The following is a 25,414-nucleotide window of genomic DNA, read 5'->3' as shown; positions in this document are numbered from 1 at the left end:
TCACATGTAGGCTGCTATTAATAACCCAAAATTGCATTATATTCCCCTACTAAGCCGGCATAAATATCTTTTGCTTTCATTTCTCCTTCTCTTTTATTTGTCAAATTGTTCTTTGAAGTTAAATTAAATTAATATTTTAAATTTAAATTTTAAGTGTTTAAAAATTAAATAAAAAAAGAAAACTATAAGTTACCATCTGGCGTATTAATTTAAGTTATTTGACTTTAAGAACACGATAAAACATACTTCTATAAATGTTTTATCAAACTTTGCTTTTGTATATGTACCTTCCATTGAACGTAGTAGTCGTTTGTTAGAGTGTATAGAAATAATTTTGAATAGAATGTATTAGTAATGTGTGCATTAATAATGCTTGTATTAGTAATACTGGTATTATTTATGCAAACGCTATTTCTTATACATTGTTTGATATGTTGTATTAGAACTTGCCTTTTCAATCTTGATATGTTTAAACAAAACTTTATAAAAAAAGTATTGCGTATACATTCTAAGATTCATCCGGAATATAGCACGGGTTTAATATATGTTATTTTTTGTCTCAATTTATATGACGCAAATAGAATTTAGATAATCAATCATATTTTAATATGTATTTATATAATTCAGTTGTTAACTATTGTAATTTATAATATTTTTTACGAAAAAGGCTCAAAAATACCCTTGAACTATCTGAAATAGCTCAAAAATACCCCTCCATTAAATATTTGGCTCAAAAATACCCCTTCCTCTAACGGAATTCGAAAAATGATCAAAAACACCCCTGAACTATCTGAAATAGCTCAAAAATACCCTTTCCCTTAACGAAATTTCACCAAGCATGCCACCTAGATAAAAAAAATTACGTGACTATGCCACATTACCATCCACATGTAAAATGTTAGTATTTTTTAATTATATGACATTTCTTTCTTCTTTATTTTTTTAAAAAAATTTATTAAATGTAACATCGTTCTTATCAAATTCCTTTGATCATCTAAAAAATAAGTTTTTTACTGTTAATAGGTTTAAAAGTATGAAACCCAACAAAAGAGTCTTATTAAACTGATAAACCCATTAATTATTAGGTCAGTATAAAAGTTAAAATTATGATTTACTCGTAAAAGTAACAAATTTCAAACTAAACTTCAAATTAATTACTCAAAAGATGTTTGGCTTTGCTAGCTTTTACTCAAAATACTTATGTTAAAATGATTTAATAAATACCTTAAACTCTAAAATTAATGAATCTTTGAATGTGGCACACATCTTCAAAAAGTTAATGAATGACATAATTAAATAATAATTTATCAATATTAAGTATCATTTTACTTCTTTTCGAACTTGTTCTAAAAATAATAAGATTATTCATCAAAACTGAATTCAGAAAAATAAATTCATTTCGAATGATTAAACAAGTGTCAAAAGGAATTCATTTATTTTGATAAGAATTTGCATGTAGTAAATTCAACTCAATTATTAGTACATTAACATTTGCTAGCTTAAAAGTTAAAATTCTAGTTCCTCCTCCGAGTCAACATCAGATCAAGATCAAGTTGTCCTTCATCCCAAACGATAATAAAAAGATGAAATTTAGAACTTTTAAAACACTAATGAAAAGGTGAAATCTAGAACTTTTAAAACACTAATGAAGTAATTAGCAAAAGATTGATTTTTTGGTTTTTCCGTTTCATTGCTTTGCAAAAAAATAAAAATAAAAATAAAAATAAAGAAGAAAGGAATGTCATATAATTAAAAAATATGAACATTATACATGTGGATGGTAATGTAGCATAGTCACGTGATTTTTTTTAAGAAATTTCGTTAAAGGGAAGGGTATTTTTTAGCCAAATATTTAACAGAGGGGTATTTTTGAGTCATTTCAGATCGTTCAGGGGTATTTTTTATCCTTTTTTGAATTCTATTAGAGGGAGGGGTATTTTTGAGCCAAATATTAAACGGGGGGTATTTTTTAGCCAAAAATCTAACGAGGGGCATTTTTGAGCTATTTCAGATAGTTCAGGGGTATTTTTGAACCTTTTTCATAATTTTTATGTAATTTTCAAATAATATACGTTACTTTTCTTGTCCTAACTTTTATGGCATTGATAGTTAATTATATTTTTAAAATAATTTAAATTTTTAATTATTGTGATTTATAATACTTTTATTCTATTCCAATTTAAGTGACACTAATATAATTTCGAAAGTCAACTAAATATTTTATATATTTTAAATTTTAAGTTGTTAATTATTGTGATTTATAGTATTTTTTATGTATTTTTTAAAATATATAACAGATTAAATTATTTTTAGATATTTTAACTTGTTAACTATTGTAATTTATGATACTTTTTATGAAATTTTTGAATAATATATGTTAATATCCTTGTACAAAATTTTGTATCGTCGATAGTCAATTATATTCTTTAAATAATTTATTTTTTTACTGTGGTGATGTATAACATTTTTTTATACCAATTTAAGTGGCGCAATGCTTAGATCACAATAATAATTAAAAAGAGGTGATATAGTAAAATCACGATTGAAGTAGAGAAGCATAAATGTCTTAAATAACTTACAACAATTTAGAAGTGACATAGCAAAATTACTATTAAAATACTTGTGAAAAAAATTTAAGTGGACCTCATATAAGACGTCAAGTTAATTTAAAACATCAAAAGTTAATTTATCATTTTATATCTATTTTATCTTTTTTATTAAATATTATTAATTTTTTAATACTTAAATGACTTATAATAATTAATTTGGGGTGCTATTTAGTAAAAAACTATGATTGAAACAGCTGAAACAGACATATTATAAATGTCTGTTTTATTTTTTAATTAAATATTATTAATTTTTTAATACACAAATAACTTATAATAATTAATTAAGGGTGCAATAGTAAAATTATGTTTGAAGCAGCTGAAATAGACATGTCCCAAATATTTATTTTATTTTTTAATTAAATATTATTAATTTTTGAATACATAAATGACTTATCATAGTTAATTAGGGATGATATAGTAAAATAATAGATTGGATATTATCAATTTTTCAATACATAAATGACTTATAATAATTCATTATGGGTGATATAGTAAAAATACAGTTGAAGCAGCTGAAAAAAATATGTCTTAAATGTCTATTTTATTTTTAATTAAATATTATTAAATTTTTAATATATAAATAATTTATAATAATTAATTAAGAATGATATAGTAAAACCATGAAGAAAGTAGCATGTTGCTGAATTAGGCGTGTCGAAACCCGCCGACACTGGAACATTTTTGAATTACTACTTACTTCTTTTCCCTTTGGGTTCAACCATGAGAAAATAGGAGAAAATTCGAGGTTGAAAAACTCGATTTTTATTAATTTGACTTGGTTTATAAATTTAAGACATATCATAATAGATTTTGTTTGGTATTTGAAAAATTCGAACCAACATGATCTATGTTAAAATATTATATTTCACCAATGATATTTCAAACAATATGTTTCCGAATGGAAAATTAGGTCATGAACCTAACTCACATTCCAAAAGCTAATTTCCCCCACCCCCTTCATTGACGTTCTTTATTCGAGCACCACAATCTGGTTTGATATGTGCACATTCATTGATCGGAGATATTTCCAGTCCCTCAGTTGTTTGAGACCCATGCATGGGGTCCACATTAAATTGGACCGACTTGATTTCATGTTAAATTCAAAAGCTAACTTAGAAATAAAAATTGTCCAAGCCGTATAAGCAGCTCAAGATCACTACTTTTATGATCACCTATCTCCACCCCCACCCCAATAAGTTAGTCAATTTGTCACGTTATACATGTTTTCTTAGCAAATTAGTTTCACCAATACCTTGATAAATCTATAACTAACTAAACTTAAAGACATTTAAGATAACAATTGAATCAATAAAAGTCATCCTTAAAGTAGCATTTTTCTTAAGTAGATTATAATCAACTTACACCGAAAATATAAGCGAATACAGAATAAACTAGGTATTAAGTGCCCAACCAACGACACTAGACCGACACAACTTCAACTTCAACTTCAAATAAAACACTAAATAATATTTAATTTTCGAGTTAATTCCTCAAAATGTCATTGAACTTGTGTAAACATCCCACTAAAGTAACTTTTGTTTCTTTTAGGATAATATTGTCACTGAACTATGCTCTTCTTTCCATTATAAGGTAAAATTAAGAAATTGTTAAGGATATGTTTGGACAACCACAAGAAAAGTGAAATTAGATGTAATTATATAGTCCAATTCTCAATTAGGAATAGAGATTTAGGTGCAATTACGTGATGTAATTACAAAACTATATTTTATTTTTTTTAAAATAAAATTTAATATCTTTTTCTTTTAAATTTCTTTTTTATTTATCTCTATTCCTAATTTTTTTTATTTTTACTTTTTTTCATTTTACATTATTTATCTTTCATCTCTTTTCTTCTCATTTTCCAACCTTTACTTCTTATGATTTCATACAATTACTCGTATTTTTTTCTTCATTTAGCGCATTATTGCATTTTTAGTCTAGTGTTTGAATTAAAGTAGTATTTTATTATTGAATGAGATTATAGACTTATGTGTTTTTCGTTCTTCTGAATTATATTTACTCGTCGAAATTTTATACAAGAGTACATTATGTTTTTCTCTTGGATTTTGAATTTATGTTTAGGTTTATTTGTTTTAGTATTGAGTTAATACATAAAAATGACCCTAAACTTGACACAAAATTATAACTTTGACCTTAAACTTTTATAGTGCACAAATATGACCTTTAACTATCCAAAACTACACAAATATGACCTCCAATCCTATGTGGCAAAACGCGTGTTCAACAAGCAAAACTGGGCGCGTCCAGCTGACCTTAAACTTTGACAGTGCACAAATATGACCTTTAAATGACTTTTCACTATTCAAAACTGCACAAATATGACCTTTAAATGACTTTTCACTATTATTTTTTTATTATTTTTGGCTCAAAGATGAAAATGGCATCTAATTTCTTTTGTCATTGCGGAAAAAGAGCAATATTGAAGATTTATTAATTAGGTGGGTCAGCCTCATACGAAAAAATCGTGCGGGTATGTATATATATTATAAAGCAGAGGGCGAATTTAAGTTATATAATATATCTAAATATAATTTATTTAAATATTAAATTAAAGATGAAACTATACTAATAATAAAAAAATTATAGTTTTAGTAAAACATTATTAAATTAACGTTATTAAGGATAGTAGTAGTAGTATATTAAATTAACGTTATTACAATGTTATTAGATTAACGTTATTAAAACATTATTAATTTAATGCAGGGGCGGACCTACGTGGTTGCCAAGGGGTTCACCGAACCCCTCGGTAAAAAAATTACTTTATATATATAAGGTAGAAAATCTATATTTATGTACGTATATTAATATTGAACCATATGAAACAAGACACTTAGATAGCCCAGTGGTGTTATTTGCTCTTCTTGGGCGCTTCCTTCAGCCTACTGTGCGGCTTCAATTTTTTAATTAAAAAAAAAGTTAGATGTTGCAGCTATAGAAATAAAAGTAAAAATAATAATAATAATAAAAAAAAAAATGTCCCCTTTTTAAAACAAAAAGCAAAACTTTGACAGTGTACAAATATGACCTTTAACTATTCAAAACTGCACAAATATGACCTCCCTCCAAGTCAGCCCTTTTAACGATGTGGCACCGTGTGATTGGATTACCTTTCCACGTAGGCGCGAGTGAAACTCACGCATGGGGTTGCAAAATCGGAGGTCATATTTGTTCAGGTTTTGAATAGTTAAAGGTCCTATTTGTGCACTATCAAAGTTTAAGGTCAAAGTTATAATTTGGTGTCAAGTTTAGGGTCATTTTTATGTATTAACTCTTCAGTATTATAGACATGTTATTTCATATTGCATGTCACTGCAAATTGTCTAATAACATATAATTTCAATTTTTCTATGGCTTTCCAAATATGTCCTTAACTATTTTTTAGTTTCACCTTATTTTGAAAAGATGTACATAGTTTAATGACAATATTTTCCTAAAAGAAATTAACAAAAGTTACTTTAGCAGGATGTTTGCACAAGTTCAATGGTAATTTGGAAAATTAACTCGACAATTTGAAGTGACATGCAATATAAAATAACAAGTTTATAGCACTAAAACAAATAAATTGAAACATAAAACAAAACACAAATTGAAAAATCAAAAAAAAAAAAAATGCAATACTCTTATATAAAATTCTAACGAGTAAATAACTCAAAAGAAAGGAAAAGCACATAAGTCATCTCATTCAATAATGAAATACTATTTTAATTCGAACACTAGAATAAAAATGCAACAATGCGCTAAATGAAGAAAAAAATACGAGTAATTGTATTGAATCATAAGAAGTAAAGGTTAAAAAATGAGAAGAAAAGAGATGAAAGATAAATAATGCAAAATAAAAAAAGAAATAAAAATAATAGAAATAAAAAATAAAATTAGAAGAAAAAGATAAAATTAAAAAAGGAAATAAAATGTAACTTTGTAATTACATTACGTAATTGCACCTAATTCTCTATTCCTGATTGATAATTGAACTATGTAATTACATCTAATTTCACTTTCTTTATGGTTCTCCAAACATATCCTTAATAATTTCTTAGTTTTACCTTATAATAAAAAGAATAACATAGTTCAGTAACAATATTATCCTAAAAAAAATAAAAATTACTTTAGTGAAATATTTACACAAGTTAAATGATATTTTGAGGAATTAACTCATTCATTTTCGATGACAATTAATATAAAGTAGTATCTTTTATATTAAAAGGTGAAGCCATCAACAGTGTTTAGAAAAGACAGAATTGCACAAGTTCACAGAACAGTTTTATTAGTACGAAACATTATCTTAAAAATCTGAGAGAGACATGATATATCCACCATACAAAAATGAATACCATACTAAGTTCTCCTTTCAGCCAATCATAGCTCGACAACACATTCTTAAAAACCATCTGGTTTTTTTTTTTATAAAATACCACTTTCATAGTACTTTCTCTCTTCTCAATTTATTTACACCCTTTAATTTCCTTACCTATTCTTAGATTCAATCCAACACTATGTAAGAAACTTCTCACTTTTCATTTTTCCTAATTTATTGACATGTCTTTTCTTTAATTCTGTCTCAAAATATTACTCCCTTCGTTTCGTAAAGAATAACCAATTTTCACTTCACACATAATTTAAGAAAATAAATAAAAACTTTAAATCTTGTGTGTTTTAATTAAAGTTATATTAAAAGTACCAAAATTTCTTTTAACCTTGGGGTCTTAAGTATTCCAAGAAGAAAATTGAAATTAAAGTATCGTAAAAAAAAATAATATTTTTTTAAAATGAACTAAAAAAAATAAATTATTCTTTTCGAAATAGTAAGAGTAATTTTCTTTTTTTTACTGTTAGTGTAATGATTTTGGTTAGTTGGTCAACTTGATAAAGAAAACAATGATTATTTTGGAGAATTGATTTGGTTGGCCAAATTTTTAAGAAAACATACGTGCTTTTTTAGTAGAAGCACAAGTTATTTTTCAATAGCTAAATTTAGAAAAGAAAAATTGAAAAGCATTTTAATATCTTAGTCTTTCAAAAATTGTTGCTACAATATTGGGAAAATTGCTTTTCAAATTAATTAGTGATTCACCAGATGTTGGAATATGTGATCATTTCATCTAAAAGTTTAAGCTATTAGAGATAACATATTTTTATTATTTAATTGTATTTTCAACAAACAATCATGCACCCTCACATGCAAATCTAATTCTTTTTCATAAATTGAATACCTGAAAATTCTTTTTAATAATGGGTGAAATTCGATCTCAAGATCTTTGTCTGCTTTGATACTATGTCGAGGAAATGAACTTTGAGTTTAACTTAACTCCAAAAATTAACTTATGAAAAAGGATTGTACGAGTCATATTAAGACCACTCATTTCATTTTTCATCTGATGTGTGACTACTCTTTGATATTTCTCGAAAGTACTTTTTCAAATAGCACTTTAAACAAAAGATATTTTTTCAAAATAAGCAAATTTTGATAAGTTAATTAGCCAAACAAGCTAATAGACTTGTTTTAGACAGAAATTTCATAAATATTCCCTGTTTTTTAAACCTCATATCTAGTCAAACAGTATCGCGTAAATTAGAAAATTTGAAGTGGAAAAGAAAAAACAAAACAACAAAACAGAAAAGAACAAGTGGGGAGTACTTTTTACCTTTTAAAAATAAGAAGGGATCTTTTAATTTATTTCTTTTACATTGTTTTGAAATAGTAACTAGGGTTTGTTCAGAGTGAAATATAATTTCAGGGTTTCCATATTTAGATCATATTTCTTCCTTTGGAAAAAAAGAAGTGAAGTTTTTTTTTTTTTTTTTTTTTTTTGTGTGAAGTGTGAAGATGGGAAGAGGGAAAGTTGAATTAAGAAAAATAGAAAATAAAATAAATAGACAAGTAACTTTCTCAAAGAGAAGAGGTGGATTAGTGAAAAAAGCTCATGAAATTTCAGTTCTTTGTGATGCTGAAGTTGCTTTAATTGTTTTCTCTCAAAAGGGAAAGATCTTTGAGTATTCTTCTGATTCTTGGTAAGTATTTTAATTATTTTTTAACAAATTAATTATAATTATAATTGAATATTCTTTTCTTTGAAAATTAAGTATCTTGATTTATATAGTAATTCTTTTGATTTCTTACTAGCTAGTGTAGTTTGTTTTTTTCTCCTTTTGTATAGGAACAAAATTTTAGAATTGTTTATGAAATGAATGAACATTCTATCTTATGAGAAGGATGATATATAACAAAAATAATAATTATTCATGGAAAGAAAATTGATCTTCTTTTCTTTGAAAATTAGCTTAACCTTCTTGTTGCATGATTTTTATTTTCCAAAAAAAAAATAATAATAATTTAGCTTGTTTGACTTAAACTTTTAAGATTCCATCTTCATTTTTTGAAATTGTTTTTTTTTTCTTTTGTAGGAATTAACAATATTTTAGTGATTATGAGAAGGTTGATAATAATTAAATTTATATTTGTAACAGTCAAGAAATTAATTATGGAAGAAATTGATCTTCTTTTCTTTTGTTGCATGATTGTTCTATTCTTTTTTTTTTGTGGCTTTTTTTTGGAATTTCTTTTATATAGTTCTTTAATTTAGCTTGTTTGACTTTAACTTTCAAGATTACATCTTTTACAATAGCATAATGTAGTTTCACAAGGAAAGTATGAGACGGTAGATCTTATATTAATCCTTGTACGGTAGAGAAGTTATTTTTTATAGTCCTTCAACTCAAAAAAAATATAACCGACATTGCGAGTTAAAGTAGGGGGGAAATGATAACAAAATAACAAACTTTCAAGATCCATCTTGATTGTGTGTAATTGTTGTTCATCCTATAATTTTCCTATTGTACTGTTTAATACACAATTATTAAATTTTTCTCTAATTTTTTTGATCTTATGGAAGGAAAGGTGTTGACTTTCTTGTTTCTGATTTTTTTCTCTTTTTCTTTCTTTTGAAAATTTACTTTCTTTCATATAGTTATTTAATGCTTATTTTAGTTTCATCCTCATTGTTTGTAGTTGTATTTCCTATTATCCTATTGTAGGTAAAATATTTTTCTTTTCATTTTATTATTAAGGGAAAATAACAGAATTTTATGGATTATCTTTTTACTTCAATTTGTTAAGAATTTTATTAAGCTCTAAGGCTCAGTAATCATATGATTGTTCATTTCTGAATAACATGTACATCATTCAATATACATAGTTGTTCATTTCTGTATTTACTTGTGAACCTTCTCGATGAAAATTCTGACTCCACCACTATTTTAATACATGGTTATAATTGAAAAAATATTAATTTTTATCTTGAATTCACTTTTATTTTAGCTTTTTTTTTTCTTTTGCTAAAAATGACGCTTATTTTTAGAATTGGGGAGTAATTTTTTCTTTTTTTGTTTTTTGCTTCTTTTTTTTTTCTTTGTGGTTACATAGGAAATGACAAACTAGAAATTCTGCACCTATGGCTACTTCTCTAACAGCCATACTTAATTAGTTCCAACGACATTTGGTAGCTCCAACTTCCAACAAAAATCAGAACAACATACTCTAAATTCTTTACTTTTTTTCAGAATTATTTTCATTTTATTTGAAAATTAGTACTTATTTAACTATAAAAATTTCAAAATTCAAGTTGAAGTTGTATTTCAAATTTGAAAAATAGTTTACAGTTCACGACTTGTTTTACAACGTACTTTTTACTTTTGAACTTGTATACATTTAAGTAGTACCTTCAAGCATAAACATTATTTTAAATACTTTTTGTAGGAAGCTGAACGAAACAAACAATTCTATTTTTGATAATCCAACTCCATAAATTTCAAATAAAGTGAAAAATATTTATAACCTATGACCAAACATTCATAAAAGTCCGAGGTCTATCAGAAACAAGTTCTCTACTTCAGCTAAGATAGTGATATGGACTGTGTATACTTTACCCTCCTCAAATCCCACTTTGTAGGAATACACGGGATATATTGTTGTTGTTGATCATCAAACATCTATAATGAATACTATTCTCACAGTTTATGTGGCAATTTTTCTTTAGTCTTTCTTCTTTTTCTTTTCTTCAAAAAATATTTTCAAAACTTTCATTTTTTTCTTTAATTAAAATGTGTGCCCAATTAGTGGCATTGCCGCATATAGTTAAGTTTAGGATGTCCAGTCAAACACCCTTCGTCAAAAACTAGAAATTATATAAGTTAAAAATTATTTTTCATAGCTACATATTAAATCTTGACTTCCTCGGAGGTAGTGGTATCGACTGCATATATTTTATCCTCTCCAGACCTCACTTTGTGGGAATATACTAGGTCTGTTGTTGTTGTGGTTACATATTAAATCTTAAATATCATTAACGAAATTTCTGATTTCGCGGCTAGAGCTCTATAAACCCATGCCACGTATGTGAAATCTAAACTGAAGGAGTATATTCTTTAAAGTGTGTACCAGTTATCTTATGCCACGTAAATCTTAATTTTTTTTTTTGATAAACATTCTTAATTTTTCTTTAAATTTTGTACCCAATTAATCTATGCCACGTAAATCTAAACTGCAGCACAAGTATATTAGACTACTAACTAAATGCTTTATTAGAGAGATGGAAGAACTGTCACTCAGAGATTACTGATCCTTGTACTCTGCAAATACACTTTCCAACTTCCAAGAAGCATCTACTAATTTCAGTCCTTAATTTTGACTTCTTAATGTCTTTTATGTCCTGAGTTGAACGTATATCGGAATCAACTTTTTTACTTCTTAGGAGATAGTGGTATGAATTACGTACACTTTACCCTCCCCAGATTTCACTATGTGGAAATACACTGAGTATGTTATTGTTATTGTTAATTTTGACTTATATGGAATCCCTAACATACAAACTAGAAAGTACATAGGGCACATTTGGTACACGTGAGAAGGGATAATAGTTCGGGATCATTATTTGATAGGGTGTATAAGAACAGTATTGAGTAGAATGTATTACTTAGTAACTTAGGAATTGGTTATATTGACATTATCTTTTATCGATTGTTTGATTTGAACAGAAATATTATTGATATTGTTAATGTCGTGGCTTATTATATGTCTATAACTAATACATACATTAGTTATATATAGATTGAGAACATTCCAACAAGAGCTTAAATAAATTTCGAAGATAATAACATCATTATTTTCTTCACAAAATATTTTATTCCGCGTTTGATCGATGGGATAGGGAATAAGAGTCCCATAAAATGTTAACCTGTTTGTGCATGTTGTGAACACAATGAGCATATTAGCTTACCTCGCCTAATGAATTTGCTTTTTTTAAAAAAAAAAAAATCATATAACATTCTAATTCTTATTTTATTGTATGTTAACTTCATAATATATTATTGAGGTAGCCTTGATTATTGCATTAATTATCCATTCTTCTACATGATCATTTACTCATAATTGTTATTAGGAGTCTTGATTATTGCATTATTTTTTATTGGAACAGTATGGAACAGATTCTTGAACGATATGAGAGATACTCATATGCAGAGAGACGTTTGCTTGCAACCAATTCTGAATCACCGGTATGACCCTTAAAATAGGATTTTAAATAAATTTGATGAGATTTGAAATTTTGAAAATAAGATATATTACACGATACAACAATTAAATACGACATGATTGATTGATAGTGTAAAATTATTTATATTAATGGTGTATATTATGAATAAAGGTGTGTAGGGTGTATATTATGAATAAAGGTGTGTAGTATTAATGATGATGTTTTCTTTGTTTCGATTTATCGTATTTTCTTATGTTGCTTCTGTTCCTTTCTCCTTTATGTTCGATCTGTCTTCTTCACTATTGTAATTTCTTTTGTGGGTCTGTCATAAACAACATCTCTACCTTCATAAGGTAGAGGTAAGGTCTACTTTTGAAATTACACCAAATGTATTATTATTGTTGCATGTTGTAGATTTAATGACCTTTTTTTTTTAAGCTTCAAGATGATTTGTTGGTTTTTGTATATATAATATATAGGTGCAGGAAAACTGGAGCTTGGAATATACTAAACTCAAGGCTAGGATTGATCTCTTGCAAAGGAACCACAAGTAAAATCTATGATTGCTACTTTACAAACATATATATATATATATATATATATATATATATATATTTATATTTTGTACAGAAAAAAATATTTTCTAGAATATGTTTTTTCAATTTTTTTCATATTTGATGGATTAGTCAACATGTTTTGAAAAATATTTTTTATTTTTTAAAGAAAAAATAAAGTGAAAACAAGTTTTATAAGTTAAAGAAGTTTATGTCTCCTCCCCATTCACCCAATAATACCCTAAATCCCACCCTCGACCTTCACTTTCCACCCAGATGTCTCCACAGTATTTTTGCTAAATTTTTCAGAAATAATTTTTATTTTTTTTTGCGTATTTATCAAAACTAGATTATACTTAAAAACTTGATTACTTTTTCAAGAAACTATTTTCCTTCTTATCAAACACTATCTCACTTTTTTTTTTTCAAGAAGATTTTTTTCGTCTTACCATATATTCAGACCTTCACATTATTTTTAAAATTATTTTTTAGGCATTATATGGGAGAAGATCTTGATTCAATGAACTTGAAGGACTTGCAAAACTTGGAACAACAGCTTGATTCTGCTCTTAAGCTTATTCGATCGAGAAAGGTTAGGTTCCAGCTTTCTTGTTCTTTTCACTTTTACTTTTTATTAGCAACTTATGAGAGATAATTTTTAATGATTTTTGGATCAAAAGTAAATTGAGTCTATTAACTTAGGTAGGTTAGTAAAACTAATAATCACTTGAAAACTAATTTTCTTTCTTTACCATCTGTCAAGCACGTGACGTCTCAATAAAATTAGTGGTGTAAAATTAAATTTTAATGTGATACCTTAAAAATACATATATAAATAATAAATAAATAAAATAATGTTGTTTTTTTGTGTTTTTTTATAACTATTAATGTGGTATTATATTTCACATAGTAATGTTATTACTTATAATAGTAAAGATTGATTCAAGTTAATAAGATATTAACCATACATTTTCAACATATTATCTTGGATGTTATTCTAAACATATTGTTTATTATTGTAAAGATTTGAGTAGTTTAATTCAAAATTTTAAATATTTCATCGAATGATGAAAGTTTCTTTTACTATATTCAGTATTGTCAAAGAGAAAAGAAAATTATAAAATTAACAATTAAAATTTTATGAGGCCTTGAAATTTTGGGGGACCTAAAGCAAATGTTTTACTAGTCTTGAGTCACCCCTTTCATCTGCTTGTTTTTCAAAAAAATTATAATTATGATGTCTGGACCAGTTTGTGTGCACGTTAGTTATTTTATTTGGCATTTGACACTCACATCTGCTAATGAAGGTTTAGGCCTATAGAAAGAGATGATCGACTGAAAATTTTTCTGTCTCTAGGACCATAGTCTCCGAGAGGGTGGCGATACGTTGAAGGGAGGAGTTCAACTGAATTTCCTTTATTAAAAGAATTATATTATGAAAATAAATAAAATTGAATCCTCTTTGGTAATTAAACTTTCCCTATTGAATTCCCTTGATAGAAAAAAATATTCTAGTATAGTGATAAAAGGGTTTCCAATTGCTTTAGGTATTCAAATCTCAAATATGACATCCCTGGCATTTTTTTTTAATTTCGTAATATTACTTCCTCTTGATTCCATCACCATAATGTTCACTCACTTGGTGATAGCTATATACTGCTCGAACTTTTTAAATATGTTGTTGGATATGTGTTGAATTATTCAGAAATAGTATATTTTTCAAGAATATAACATGAGTGTGATAATATTTTTAGATAATCCAAACAACATTAACTATCACTACACCTTTTAGTGCATTGCCATATGCTTTCTATTATGCAACTTTTTGTATTTTTGATTTTAGTTGTTTTTGTGTGGCAGAACCAACTCATGCATGAATCAATTTCTGAACTGCAGAAAAAGGTATCACTAGAAGTTTTTTCAGTCCCAAGTTTTCTACTACTATTATTATTGCTCCTTCCGTGTATCTTTATTTATTCATTATTAACTTGACATACATCTTAAAAAATGATAAATAATATGATTATTAATGTTAATATATCATCCTTTGAATATAATGAATTCTATGCTTTGTAAATGCATTGGGTACTAAATACTAGTAGCATATAATAACAAAGGTAAAATGAAGACAAAATGATAATTTATCTATTACATTTTTTAAATGGGACAAAGTATTGTTATTGGATATCTATTTTTGTACAATGGACAAGTAAAGATGGCGAAGGAAGTACTTTCTATATATATATGCTAATTTGTATGTTATATCTTTAGTTGTAGTTTATTTCAAAAAAAAATGTCATACTTCTTTATTTAAAAATAATTTAACTTTCAACTTTTCGTTTTATCATCATGAAATAATTTATACCACACAGATCTTTGTGTCTTGTTTTATAACATTTCACAAATCTTTCATTATTTCTTTAATTCCTTGTCTACTCAAACACCTATGCGTGCTTGTCCTTTATTAAAAGTATCTTCTTCTTTTTTTCTGAAAATATGATTAACCGGAAATTATTATGTTCGCTATTCTTAAGTATGGCATATTAATCTTGCATGATTGATGCCTTGATGAGTGCAATGTTTTCTCTATGTTTTTACAGGAAAGGGCAATCCAAGAGGAGAATAACATACTTGCCAAGAAGGTGAGTTTGTCTCATGGTTTTTGTTTTTTTCGCAATAAGCACACGGTATTCTTAAGTAAAAGGCGAAAGAATAGTTCGCTATGAGCTCATCATGTGGCACTCAAGGATGTAACCTAATGGTCAATGAAGTGGGTTGAGAACCGAGATCTCATGTTCAAATCCTAGCAGAGACAAAATTCACTAGGCGATTCTTCCCATCTGTTAGTTAGCTATTGAGCTCACTGTGTGGCACCCAAGGATGTGACCTAGTGGTCAATGAGGTGGGTTGAGAACCTAAGGTCTCAGGTTCAAATTCCAGCAGAAACAAAATTCACTAGGCGATTCTTCCCATATGTTAGTTAGCTATGAGCTCACTGTGTGGCACCCAAGGGTGTGACCTAGTGGTTAATGAAGTGGGCTTAGAACCTGAGGTCTCAGGTTCAAATTCCAGCAGAGATAAAATTCACTAGGCAATTCTTCTCATATGTCCTAGCCATGTTGGACAGAATTACCTGAGTTACCTGGTACCTGTTGCTGGAACGTGCGAGGTGAATGAGCTCATTGCATGGCTGCATGAGTTTGTCTCATGCTATTTATTCTAAAGTTTCAAAGTTTTCAACATTAACGCATATTTAGCACTTCAAATTCTTCACAAATTTAAATATCATTTAATAGATAATAGTAATTAACAGGTTATTTGCACTTTTGAATTGCATCTAAACAGATCAAAGAGAAGGATAAGATAGTAGTGCAGCAAGGTGAATGGCACCAGCAAAATCAAGTACCTGCTTCAACATCTTTCCTCTTACAACCACATCCATGCCTGAATATGGGGTAATTTTCTTCCTCTATTAGTAGATAAACAAAATCAGTAAAATGGCGAAGACAGGATTTTTATTAAGAGTATTCAAAATATAAGGAAATAAACACACCAAGAAGTCAAGAGGATTCAGAATCTACTGTATACACATAAAACTTTTTTTTTTGGGGGGGGGAGGGTTTAATTTGTTATTTTATTAAGCAAAAATGTCAAGATGGACCAACCCATCCATCTTAAACCAAAAACAAAACTTAATTTTATTTTAACTTTATATTTTTATACTAGTATAGTTTTTCAACATTGGGGTTCAACGGGTTGCCCTTTTTTGAAAGTAATTTTTTGAGTAACTGAGAAATTTCTGAGGACTCATGGTTTTTCAATAGCTTAACCACATTTAATTTCTCAAGGCAAGCCTTGACGTAATTGGTGAAGTTGTTGTCAGTGATCAGGAGATCACGGATTAGAGTCGTGGAAACACCCTCTTGCAGAAATGCAGGGTAAGGCTGCATCCAATAAACCCTAATGATTTGGCTCTTTAATTTCCACGATGGCCATTGCGAGAGCTTAGTATACCGTGTTGCCCTTTGACCACATTTAATTTCTCAAGGGGAGTCTTGGTGTAACTGGTAAAGTTGTTGTCAGTGATCAGGAGATCACGCATTAGAGTCGTGGAAACATCCTCTTACAGAAATGCAGGGTAAGGCTGCATCCAATAAACCCTTATGGAATTGGCTCTTTTCCTGACAGGCATTGCGGGAGCTTAGTATACCGCGCTACCTTTTAACCACATTTAATTTCTTTTAGGTAGAAAGTTTGTTAAGCATTACTTGTTTTTATGATGGTTTAATTAACTCCTAATTAATTTTGATTAGAGGTAATTACCAACAGCAAGCAGCAGATGCAAGGAGGAATGAGCTTGACCTAAATCTTGATTTATTATATCCACTTTACCACATGAATAAACACCTATGAATTTCACTCTTGCTGGTGTTCAAGCTCATTATTAAGCTTTATGTGGAGGAAAATATCTATGAGATGTTAATTAATCTTTGCTTTGGAAGCTATTAATGTATTGAGTATCTTTATATTTGAGCATGCATGCATGTATAGAACCTTATTATTGTATTTGTATTAATGTTGAAGTGTGTTAATTCCTTAACCATTGTAAATGGAAGGGGTAAAGTGGTCCGTATGCCTACTTTACCTACTTGATGAATTAAAGGGAATGAACAACGTTTTATTTCCTCATTTATGGTTTGAATTCAGTCAGTCTCACGATATAATCATGTTTTTATCTGCGGCAAGATTTGAACTCGAATGTGTGGAATCGATGATGATTGCTTTTATTACTGAACCAAATGTCCATAAAATATTTTTAGGACTAATTAAGCAAATTAAAGTAGTTTGTCTATATTTATTCTTTGAGTTTAGATTAAAGAATGAATTTCTCAAAAATCTTTTTATCAACATTTCATTGTTTTACTTCTTTTTTTTTTATATTGGTCTGGAGTAGTAAAATTGTCCATCATTTTTTTTACCGTCGATACAAATTCTTCTGACTATTTGTATGCATAGCCACTTCAATCTTGCTCGTCCTTTCTCAAAACTATCATTTTCGGAGTAATTTGGTCAACCAAAAATTATTATGTTCGCGACTCTTCATCCATCGATGAGAAAGTGAATTGACGGTAGATCGACACGAAGTGATTCACCGTGCTCAAACATGAGCCAATAGCTCATTAGGGATGATCCATAGATATCATTAATTATGTAAATTTCCAAAAACAAAATGAAAAAATGATCAAGACCACGCAAACAACAATACATCATATCCAAATTCATTTCTCGCCTTTGAATAAAAGATACAGTAATTATAGTTGGATTTATCAGTCAAAGCAAAAGATAATAGTTCGTTATTCTGCTCGATATTTCCAAATTTTGAATTCGATAATTTGGTAATCGATAATTAAAAGTAGACACCACATACCGTACTTTTAAACTTCAGTTTGATAATTCGATAATCGACAAATTAAACTTTGATTTGATACGGTAAACCCTATTTAAGTAGTATACTTTATGAATATATTTTCATGGTCCAAGGATTCTTTGGGATGAGAATACTATTGTCTATTGGTTCGATTAGATATATTGTGATACAGAAATGTTGAAATTTTACTCTCAAATACCGTACCATATACCGAGTTACGGAACACCAATAACCAAATTTTTCGATTCAATTTGGCAATTCGATTTTTGATATTTTATGCCCAGCCACATTGGCAACTATAAGCACCCAAAGGAGTAAAAACAAGGCAATGTGTAAAAGACTAGTAGCATTATGATGTTTATTTCTCAAACGTTCACTCAACGAATAGTTATTATCATATACCGTCAGTCACCCTTCTTCAAACTACTATTAGTTGAATGACCATATGAGAAATCAACTCTAGCGTTATGCTACCAATCATAGAGCAAAAAAGAAAGCACAAGTAGTTAGTCTCACTAGCTTTCCATCTTAACACCACCCACAAAAGAACCTGGTGCAGCAAAAGTATTTAAGTACTAAGAAAAAAGTTCAGACTGTATTTGTGTACTATTTGATCCTTTGTAGATGTCGACGACCAGTGTGATCAAAAATTATGTACACCATACTAAGTTGGAGGAAATCTTCACATCTACGTCTGTTTTTATCATTTCGGTTAAGCAACTTATCTTCAGCTCTGACCATCAATTTGACTGCTCGAACTCCATCAACTGCGCAAGGAAATCAAATTGTTAAGAGACATGAAAGCTAAAAGAACTAGCATTAATCGCCATCTTGGCACATTTCTTTCCCAGGGATCGATGATTCTCTGATCCGTTATGCTCTTTCAAATCGTAGGTATGCATGCATTATCAGACGGAAGTTACTGAAAGTGGATGTCAAAATGTGTCTTAAGAACAACGGGTTTGCTGCTAACACTTGTGTTGAGCAGTAAATGAGGTAAGGTAAAACTTTTGCTATATGGGAAATGAGTCTACTTAGAGCCTGCTGCATCGCAAATTCTAATGGTGTCAAAGTGTCCCGCAAAATAATCAAAGGAGATCAAGGCGTGCAGGGTAGAGATATCAGATTGCAGATAAAAGTTTATATATATATCACCAATGCACGAGCCACTTTAACACGTACATGGAGCAGCTCAAATACAACTGAGCCATCTGAACGAACAGGTGATCATTGACTACAAAGACTTTATCTAAAAACTATGTACGCTATAATACTGACAAAGCATGTATTCCATCAGTCCCAGTTCATGTGGCAATAGTTAACTTAGGCACAAAGTTGAAGAATAAACGGATTACTTAGAATTTTGTAGTCTAAGACAAGTCGTCGACATTTGTATGGCTCTAAATCATCTCATTAAGGTAAAATGGAGAATTTAAAATTGAATTGTTTCTAAAGGAACTATGACATTGTTTCTGAAACAGAAAAGGGGAAGTACGCCACAAAAATTGGGTTAGAGGAAGTATAATAAGATGGCAATTAAAGTCCCTGGTAGAACGGAAACATATTGCCAACTAGTAAAGACATCAAGTCAAGAAAATTTTATTTACTATGATTAGAGGCCCAATTATCAAGATAACAGAAGCTAGTACTGAGAGAGGAGAAGCAAATCTAGCATTCACTAATAAAACATTAGTTATTTGATTAACATAGCAATATTTAGACGACTCCTTTGAGGAAGACTTAACACGACTATGCAGCAAATGAGATAGCAGACTTGCAATACACCAGAGTAACTTAAAATCGGAAAAGTAAAAGGAATAAGAAAATCTTGCCTTTCCACAAACTGGACATGTTGCACTTCTCATCTGCCACTCATATATACAGCTGAGGTGAAAATGATGAGAACATTTTGTAGATATCTTGGGATTTTCTGGTGTATACTCTGCCAAAAGAAAGTGTCATTTCACTGATTAGGCAGATCAAGAAAAACATCCAACCTTGTAGCTAAAATATCAGCTTGGAGCCTTATTGCAGCCTCTTTTGTCACTCTGCTGCAGCTCAAATAGCTCTTTTAACATCACAAAATTGTAAAATAATGTCAGCTACCTTCAAGGCATGTGGGACATACATCCTCATCTTCTGATGAGGAAACTTCATATTGAGCTCCAGTCACCATCGTTGATGAATACTCCTTCCTAGGGGACTCGGGAAAACATTCTTTAGATCCTCCATCACAGTTTGATTTAAGCAGCTTGTCTTCTCTTAAAAGCTTTTCTGTTATTTCAGCATCAGCATCTGGTTTCGGCACAACTTGTGAATTACTTGTTGTTTTGTCCGGTTGTCTTAACGCAACATCTTGTTGCATTTGTGGCTCTCGTGGAGCAGCGCTATTTGGTAAACCTGTATCCTGAGATATGATTGTATTACATGAAGTATCTATGGCAGATACAGCAGTCGAAGATGTCATGCCTTGATTATCAGAGTCTGATTGAAGCAGCTTGTCTGCTTTTAGAAGCTTTTGTGTTATTTCAACATCAGCATCTATATCTAGTTCGGGCTCAACTTGTGGATGACTTGTTCCTTTGTATTGTTGCATCTGTGGCTGTCTTGGAGCAGCACTATTTGGTAAACCTCCATCCTGAGGCTTGATTGTATTACATGAACTGTTGATGGAAACTACAGCAGTCGAAGATGACGGTTCTTGATTGACAAAGAGTGATTTAGGCAGCTTGTCCGCTTTTAGAAGCCTTTGTGTTATTTCAGCATCAGCATCTATATCTGGTTCGGGCTCAACCCGTGTATGACTTGTTCCTTTGTCCTGTCGTCTAAATGCAACATCTTCTTGAATTTGTGGCTGTCTTGGAGCAGCAATACTTGGTAAACCTCTATCCTGAGAACTGATTGTGTTATGTGAACTGTTTATGGAAGCTAGAGAAGTCGAAGATGACGGGACTTGATTAGCTGAAGTCCCAGCAGTTTGTTGTGCTGGACCAAATATGGCTCCACACTGATGACAAGTAATACTTAAAAGTAAATATCATGATAAGGAACCGTCAGCATTTTGTAAATAGCTAGCATCTTAATGAGGACAAAAGGCCAAAGCGAAAAATGAATCATTTGAAAAGAAGATGCTCGGCAAGCAATCTAGTCATGATTTCTGTTACTACTATTATAATTAAAATGTTTCAGGTTAGCAACAATGATCAATAGAGCCGTCATCAACTTATCTAAATTCGAATACAACAGAGCTTCTCCATGTTTAGACTTGTTCAAGTTTGACGAGTGGTCACATTAGCGTCTCACATTCTAACCAGGTAACTAGTTTCTCGTATTCTACGAATTTGCTGTTTTATGAGCTTGTAAAACAAGACACAGAAAGTTCCATCAAGTCATCGTCGTACATATACATTACAATAGAATACAAGTAGAAAAAGGCGACTAATCTTGAGTATTAGTTGCTTAGAAGCTACACCAATATCCATAACATTATGTGGCGGACTGAACAAGGAAAGAAGATGCTGCAAATCCTTCACATCAGTATAATCCAAAATCTTTTAGTTTTGGTTTCTGAAGAATCATGTTTTCCTTGGAAGCATCTTCACCTGCTATGCTACTTAAATATTCATTATTGTTATCGTTAGTTGAGTTTGGTGGTCTAACTGCTTGATTAAGTCATCAGTTCGATGCGATTTTAAGAATCTAGCCATCATTTATTCATCGAAAACTGAAAAAGCAGAATTAGCTAGGCGGCAGGGGGGCATTTGATACAAACAATGTGATAACTACATCAATTTGAAGCGAATTCAAGAATCTAGCCATTCATTTATTCATTGAAAACTGATAAGGCGGAGGGGGGTTGATACAAAAAATGTGATACCTACATCAGTTCAACGCAATTTTAAGAATCTACAAATTCATTTTTTCATAGATAACTGATAAGGTGGAATTAGCTAGATATCAGTTCGATGCAATTTCAAGAATCTAGCCATTCATCTACTCATCGAAAACTGATATGGCGGAATCAGCTAGGTGGCAGGGGGTTTTTGATGCAAACAATGTGATAACTACATCAGTTCGATGAGATTTCAAGAATCTAGCCATTCATTTATTCATCGAAAATTGATAAGCCGGAATTAGTTATGTGCCAGGGGGGATTCGATAAAAAACAATGTGGTAACTACAGCAGTTCGATGGGATTTCAAGAATCTAGCCATTCATATATTCATCGAAAATTGATAGGCGGAACTGACTAGGTGGCAGGGGGGATTCGATACAAACAATGAGAAACATTAAGTCGATGCACCAAACATTGTAAGAACAAATATACTAAATTTCATGGCGGAAAGAAAATCTGTTTAGAAAGGCACCTTGCTAATTAAGTTCTGAAAGCAGCAACTAAAACACTTGCATAAGATATGATTTTGACCATTTGAGGCAGAATGCCCTCCATCATCCGAAACATGGAAACAGCAACAAACTGAACCCATGACGTTTCTTCAATTCGTTACATAAATCTTCAACCTTTCAGTAGAAATTCCCTTTTAAATCGTCAACCTTTCAGTAGAAATTCCCTTTTTAGTCCAATAGCCAGATTTCCCTTTAAAGCTATAAATATAAATAAGCAAATAGAAGTAAATACTAAACTCTAGACAAACATAAAGAGAAGTCTTGTGCACTAAAGCTCCCACTATGTGCGGGGTCGGGGGAATGGCTTGACCGCAAGGGCCTATTGTAAAATGTAAACAAACATGTCACACCAAAAATTAATCATGACCACGTGGAAGGGGAATCAGGTAAAGCCAAGGGTGTATCTGACCCCTTCGACAGAAAATTACACTATCTATACATGGTTAAAATTATCTTTTATGTATATATTGAAGATATTGAACCCCTTTCTTTGGCTTCTTCGAGTGTTTACTTTTCATATTTTGAACCCTTTCGTGAAAAACCTAGCTCCGCCACTAAGGTGAACCACTAACCACGACCAAACAACAACATACCCATTATAATCCCAAAGTAGGGTCTGTGGAAGTTAGTATGTACGCTGACCTTACCTCTCCCTTTGCGGGGCACACAAAGTATAGTCTACATTTCCCCCCAATCTATTACTCTCAATACAAGATTAAAAAACATAAAGATACAATCTTTTTACCCTAAATAGATAGAGAAACAGCTCCATTCAACAGATACCACAATCAATTACTGAAAAATTAAAATAACCATCAAAGCAAACTCAAGGCATACCACAACCAAACATGTCACACCAAAAGTTAATCCTGACCAAGGGCGGAGCCAGGTAGGTCCGAGGGGTTCATACGAGCCTCCTTCAACGAAAAATTGCACTATTTATATATGGTTATTAAAATTATTTTTTATGTATACATAGTAGAAGTTGAACAATGAACACCCTTCAGCTTCTTTATGTGTTCACTTTTTCATATTTTTAACCCCCCTCGGTGAAAATCATAACTCCACCACTCACTGAGTCAACAACAAAAACAATTTACCTAGTGTAATCCCACACATGGGGTTTGGGGAGGTTAGGATGTACGAAGACCTTACCTCTATCTTCACGGGGCAAACAAGCCGCGTAGGCACTTTTCCCAATCTATTGATCTTAATAAAAGATTAAAAACATAAAAGATACAATCTTTTCACCTTAAATAGACAGAAAAACAGCTCCATTCAACAGATACCACAATCAATTACTGAAAAACTAAAATCACCATCATAACAAACTCAAAGACATACTAAAACAGAACAAAGGTGGCAACTAAAAAATAAATATATATATATATACATATACCAAAAACACACTAACCATAACATGCAAACATACTCATTCAACACAAACAAAAAAAAATCAAATACATGAAACCATTAATACGAACCAAAAAAAAAGGTGTGTGTGGGGTGGCAAAAAAAAACATACCCAAGAAAGAATTGAAAAAACAGGTCCAAAAGAACTAGAAGAACAATGAGACTAACTTTAACGCAATAAGACTTATGAATCAAGAATCACTAAGTAAAAGGGCAGGGCAGCGTGCTAAAGCTCTCGCTATATGTAGGGTTCACCGAAAGGCCAACCCACAAGAATCACTATATAAAAGGCAGCATAAGGTGCACTAAAACTCCCGCATTGCATGAGGCACAAGGAAGAGACAAACCACAAGAATCACTGTACAAAGGAAAGGTACTAAAACTCCCGCTATGCACGGGTACCAAGGAAGGGCAGTAACTACAAGAATCACTATATAAAAGACTAAGCAAGTAAAAACTAAAGCAGTAAACTATGCACAGGTCTGAGGAAAGACCCTAACACAATAATCACTATATAAAGCAAAGCCCAATGTACTAAAACTCCCACTATGCACAGGACCAAGTAAGGGCAATAACTACAAGAATCACTGTATAAAAGATCAATCAAGTATATTAAAGTTCTCACTATGTGCAGGTCTGACGAAAGGCCCTACCACAATAATCACTACATAAAGCGAAGCAAGTGTACTAAAACTACTGTTATGCATTGATCCCAAGGAAGGGTAGTAACTACAAGAATCACTATGTAAAAGACAAGTGAAAGTACATTAAAGCTCTCACTATGCTCGACAAAAAGTCCCTACCACAATAATCACTACATACAAAAAAAAAAAAAAAAACGTGATTAGAGAGAAAGAAGAGTGACAATACCAGAAACAATGCTTTGGGAGGAAAGGGTTTGTTTGTGGGGAGAAGAGAAGAGAACAGAGGGAAGAGAGTTTGACACAAAAAAAGGAAAAGTTGGAATATAATGGAAAATATATATATGTATGTTTGAAGTTTATAGGGCTAAGGCCGATTAATTAGCTCAATAATAGGAGTAACTATTTATATTATTTTATTAAAAGAAAAAATATTAATTAAAAAAATTTCCATTAAATTATGTTTATGTTTGTTAATATGGATAAAGTGTATAGTAGTAAAATTGATCATTTACCCATTCAATAAAAAGTGTGTAAGAATTTGGTTAGATAGAATTAAAAAATTAGCTTTCTAGCTTAAGTGATTAAATATTTAAAATATGTATTTATAAATTACGCAAATAAGTGTTTGGATAGAAGTTTAGAAACTGAAAAAAAAATCGATGTGTTTGGTAAATAAATAATGTTAAATATTTTTTTTTGGTCAAAATGACTTAAATGTCCTTAAAGTTGTTAACACCACAAATAAGGTGAATTATTTACAGTTTTCAATTTTAATAATTGAAAAATAATGATGGATTCGTTGAAAATAAAG

General features: G+C 30.2%; 2 protein-coding genes and 1 pseudogene across 4 annotated transcripts; 1 reads left to right on the top strand and 2 right to left on the bottom strand.

The window, feature by feature from the left end:
• The first annotated feature begins 8,312 nt into the window (after positions 1-8,312).
• On the top strand, positions 8,313-17,413 carry LOC107846724 (truncated transcription factor CAULIFLOWER A). The gene is made up of 8 exons (XM_016691030.2): positions 8,313-8,639; positions 12,101-12,179; positions 12,637-12,707; positions 13,204-13,303; positions 14,572-14,613; positions 15,312-15,353; positions 16,057-16,166; positions 17,025-17,413. The coding sequence occupies exons 1-8, from the start codon at positions 8,455-8,457 to the stop codon at positions 17,122-17,124; spliced, it is 729 nt and encodes a 242-aa protein (XP_016546516.2). The 5' UTR covers positions 8,313-8,454; the 3' UTR covers positions 17,125-17,413.
• LOC124889146 lies at positions 15,380-15,445 on the bottom strand (annotated as a pseudogene).
• A 1,057-nt stretch (positions 17,414-18,470) lies between the features above and the next one.
• LOC107848149 (E3 ubiquitin-protein ligase At3g02290) lies at positions 18,471-24,961 on the bottom strand. Of its 3 annotated transcripts, none has more exons than XM_016692838.2 (5): positions 24,830-24,961; positions 22,507-22,693; positions 20,246-21,146; positions 19,972-20,081; positions 18,471-18,906 (listed from the first exon to the last, which is right to left on the bottom strand). In XM_016692838.2, exons 2-5 carry the CDS (start codon positions 22,624-22,626, stop codon positions 18,880-18,882), a joined length of 1,158 nt encoding a protein of 385 aa, XP_016548324.2. In that variant the 5' UTR covers positions 22,627-22,693; positions 24,830-24,961; the 3' UTR covers positions 18,471-18,879. The 3 variants fall into 3 exon arrangements, with proteins under 3 accessions (XP_016548324.2, XP_047255449.1, XP_016548325.2); XM_047399493.1 differs by having other exon boundaries at positions 20,246-21,029; positions 22,507-22,744; positions 24,830-24,913; XM_016692839.2 differs by having other exon boundaries at positions 22,507-22,744; positions 24,830-24,911.
• Positions 24,962-25,414: the final 453 nt, after the last annotated feature.

This window comes from Capsicum annuum, chromosome 11 (genome assembly GCF_002878395.1).
Source record: "Capsicum annuum cultivar UCD-10X-F1 chromosome 11, UCD10Xv1.1, whole genome shotgun sequence".
NCBI classification, from domain to species: Eukaryota; Viridiplantae; Streptophyta; class Magnoliopsida; order Solanales; family Solanaceae; genus Capsicum; species Capsicum annuum.
The sequence above is the reverse complement of the archived record's forward strand: the minus strand, read 5'-3'. Positions and strand labels throughout refer to the sequence as shown.

What these genes read in the sequence shown, in the direction of transcription:
- LOC107846724 (XM_016691030.2), top strand. Translation starts at nt 8,455, where the DNA reads ATGGGAAGAGGGAAAGTTGAATTAAGAAAAATAGAAAATAAAATAAAT. An exon ending in CTCTTGCAAAGGAACCACAA is followed by an intron (nt 12,708 to 13,203) that starts GTAAAATCTATG and finishes ATTATTTTTTAG; the next exon opens with GCATTATATGGGAGAAGATC. An exon ending in AGCTTATTCGATCGAGAAAG is followed by an intron (nt 13,304 to 14,571) that starts GTTAGGTTCCAG and finishes TTTGTGTGGCAG; the next exon opens with AACCAACTCATGCATGAATC.
- LOC107848149 (XM_016692838.2), bottom strand. Translation starts at nt 22,626, where the DNA reads ATGGGTTCAGTTTGTTGCTGTTTCCATGTTTCGGATGATGGAGGGCAT. An exon ending in TTCAGAACTTAATTAGCAAG is followed by an intron (nt 21,147 to 22,506) that starts GTGCCTTTCTAA and finishes ACTTGTCATCAG; the next exon opens with TGTGGAGCCATATTTGGTCC. An exon ending in CATGTCCAGTTTGTGGAAAG is followed by an intron (nt 18,907 to 19,971) that starts GCAAGATTTTCT and finishes TTCCTTGCGCAG; the next exon opens with TTGATGGAGTTCGAGCAGTC.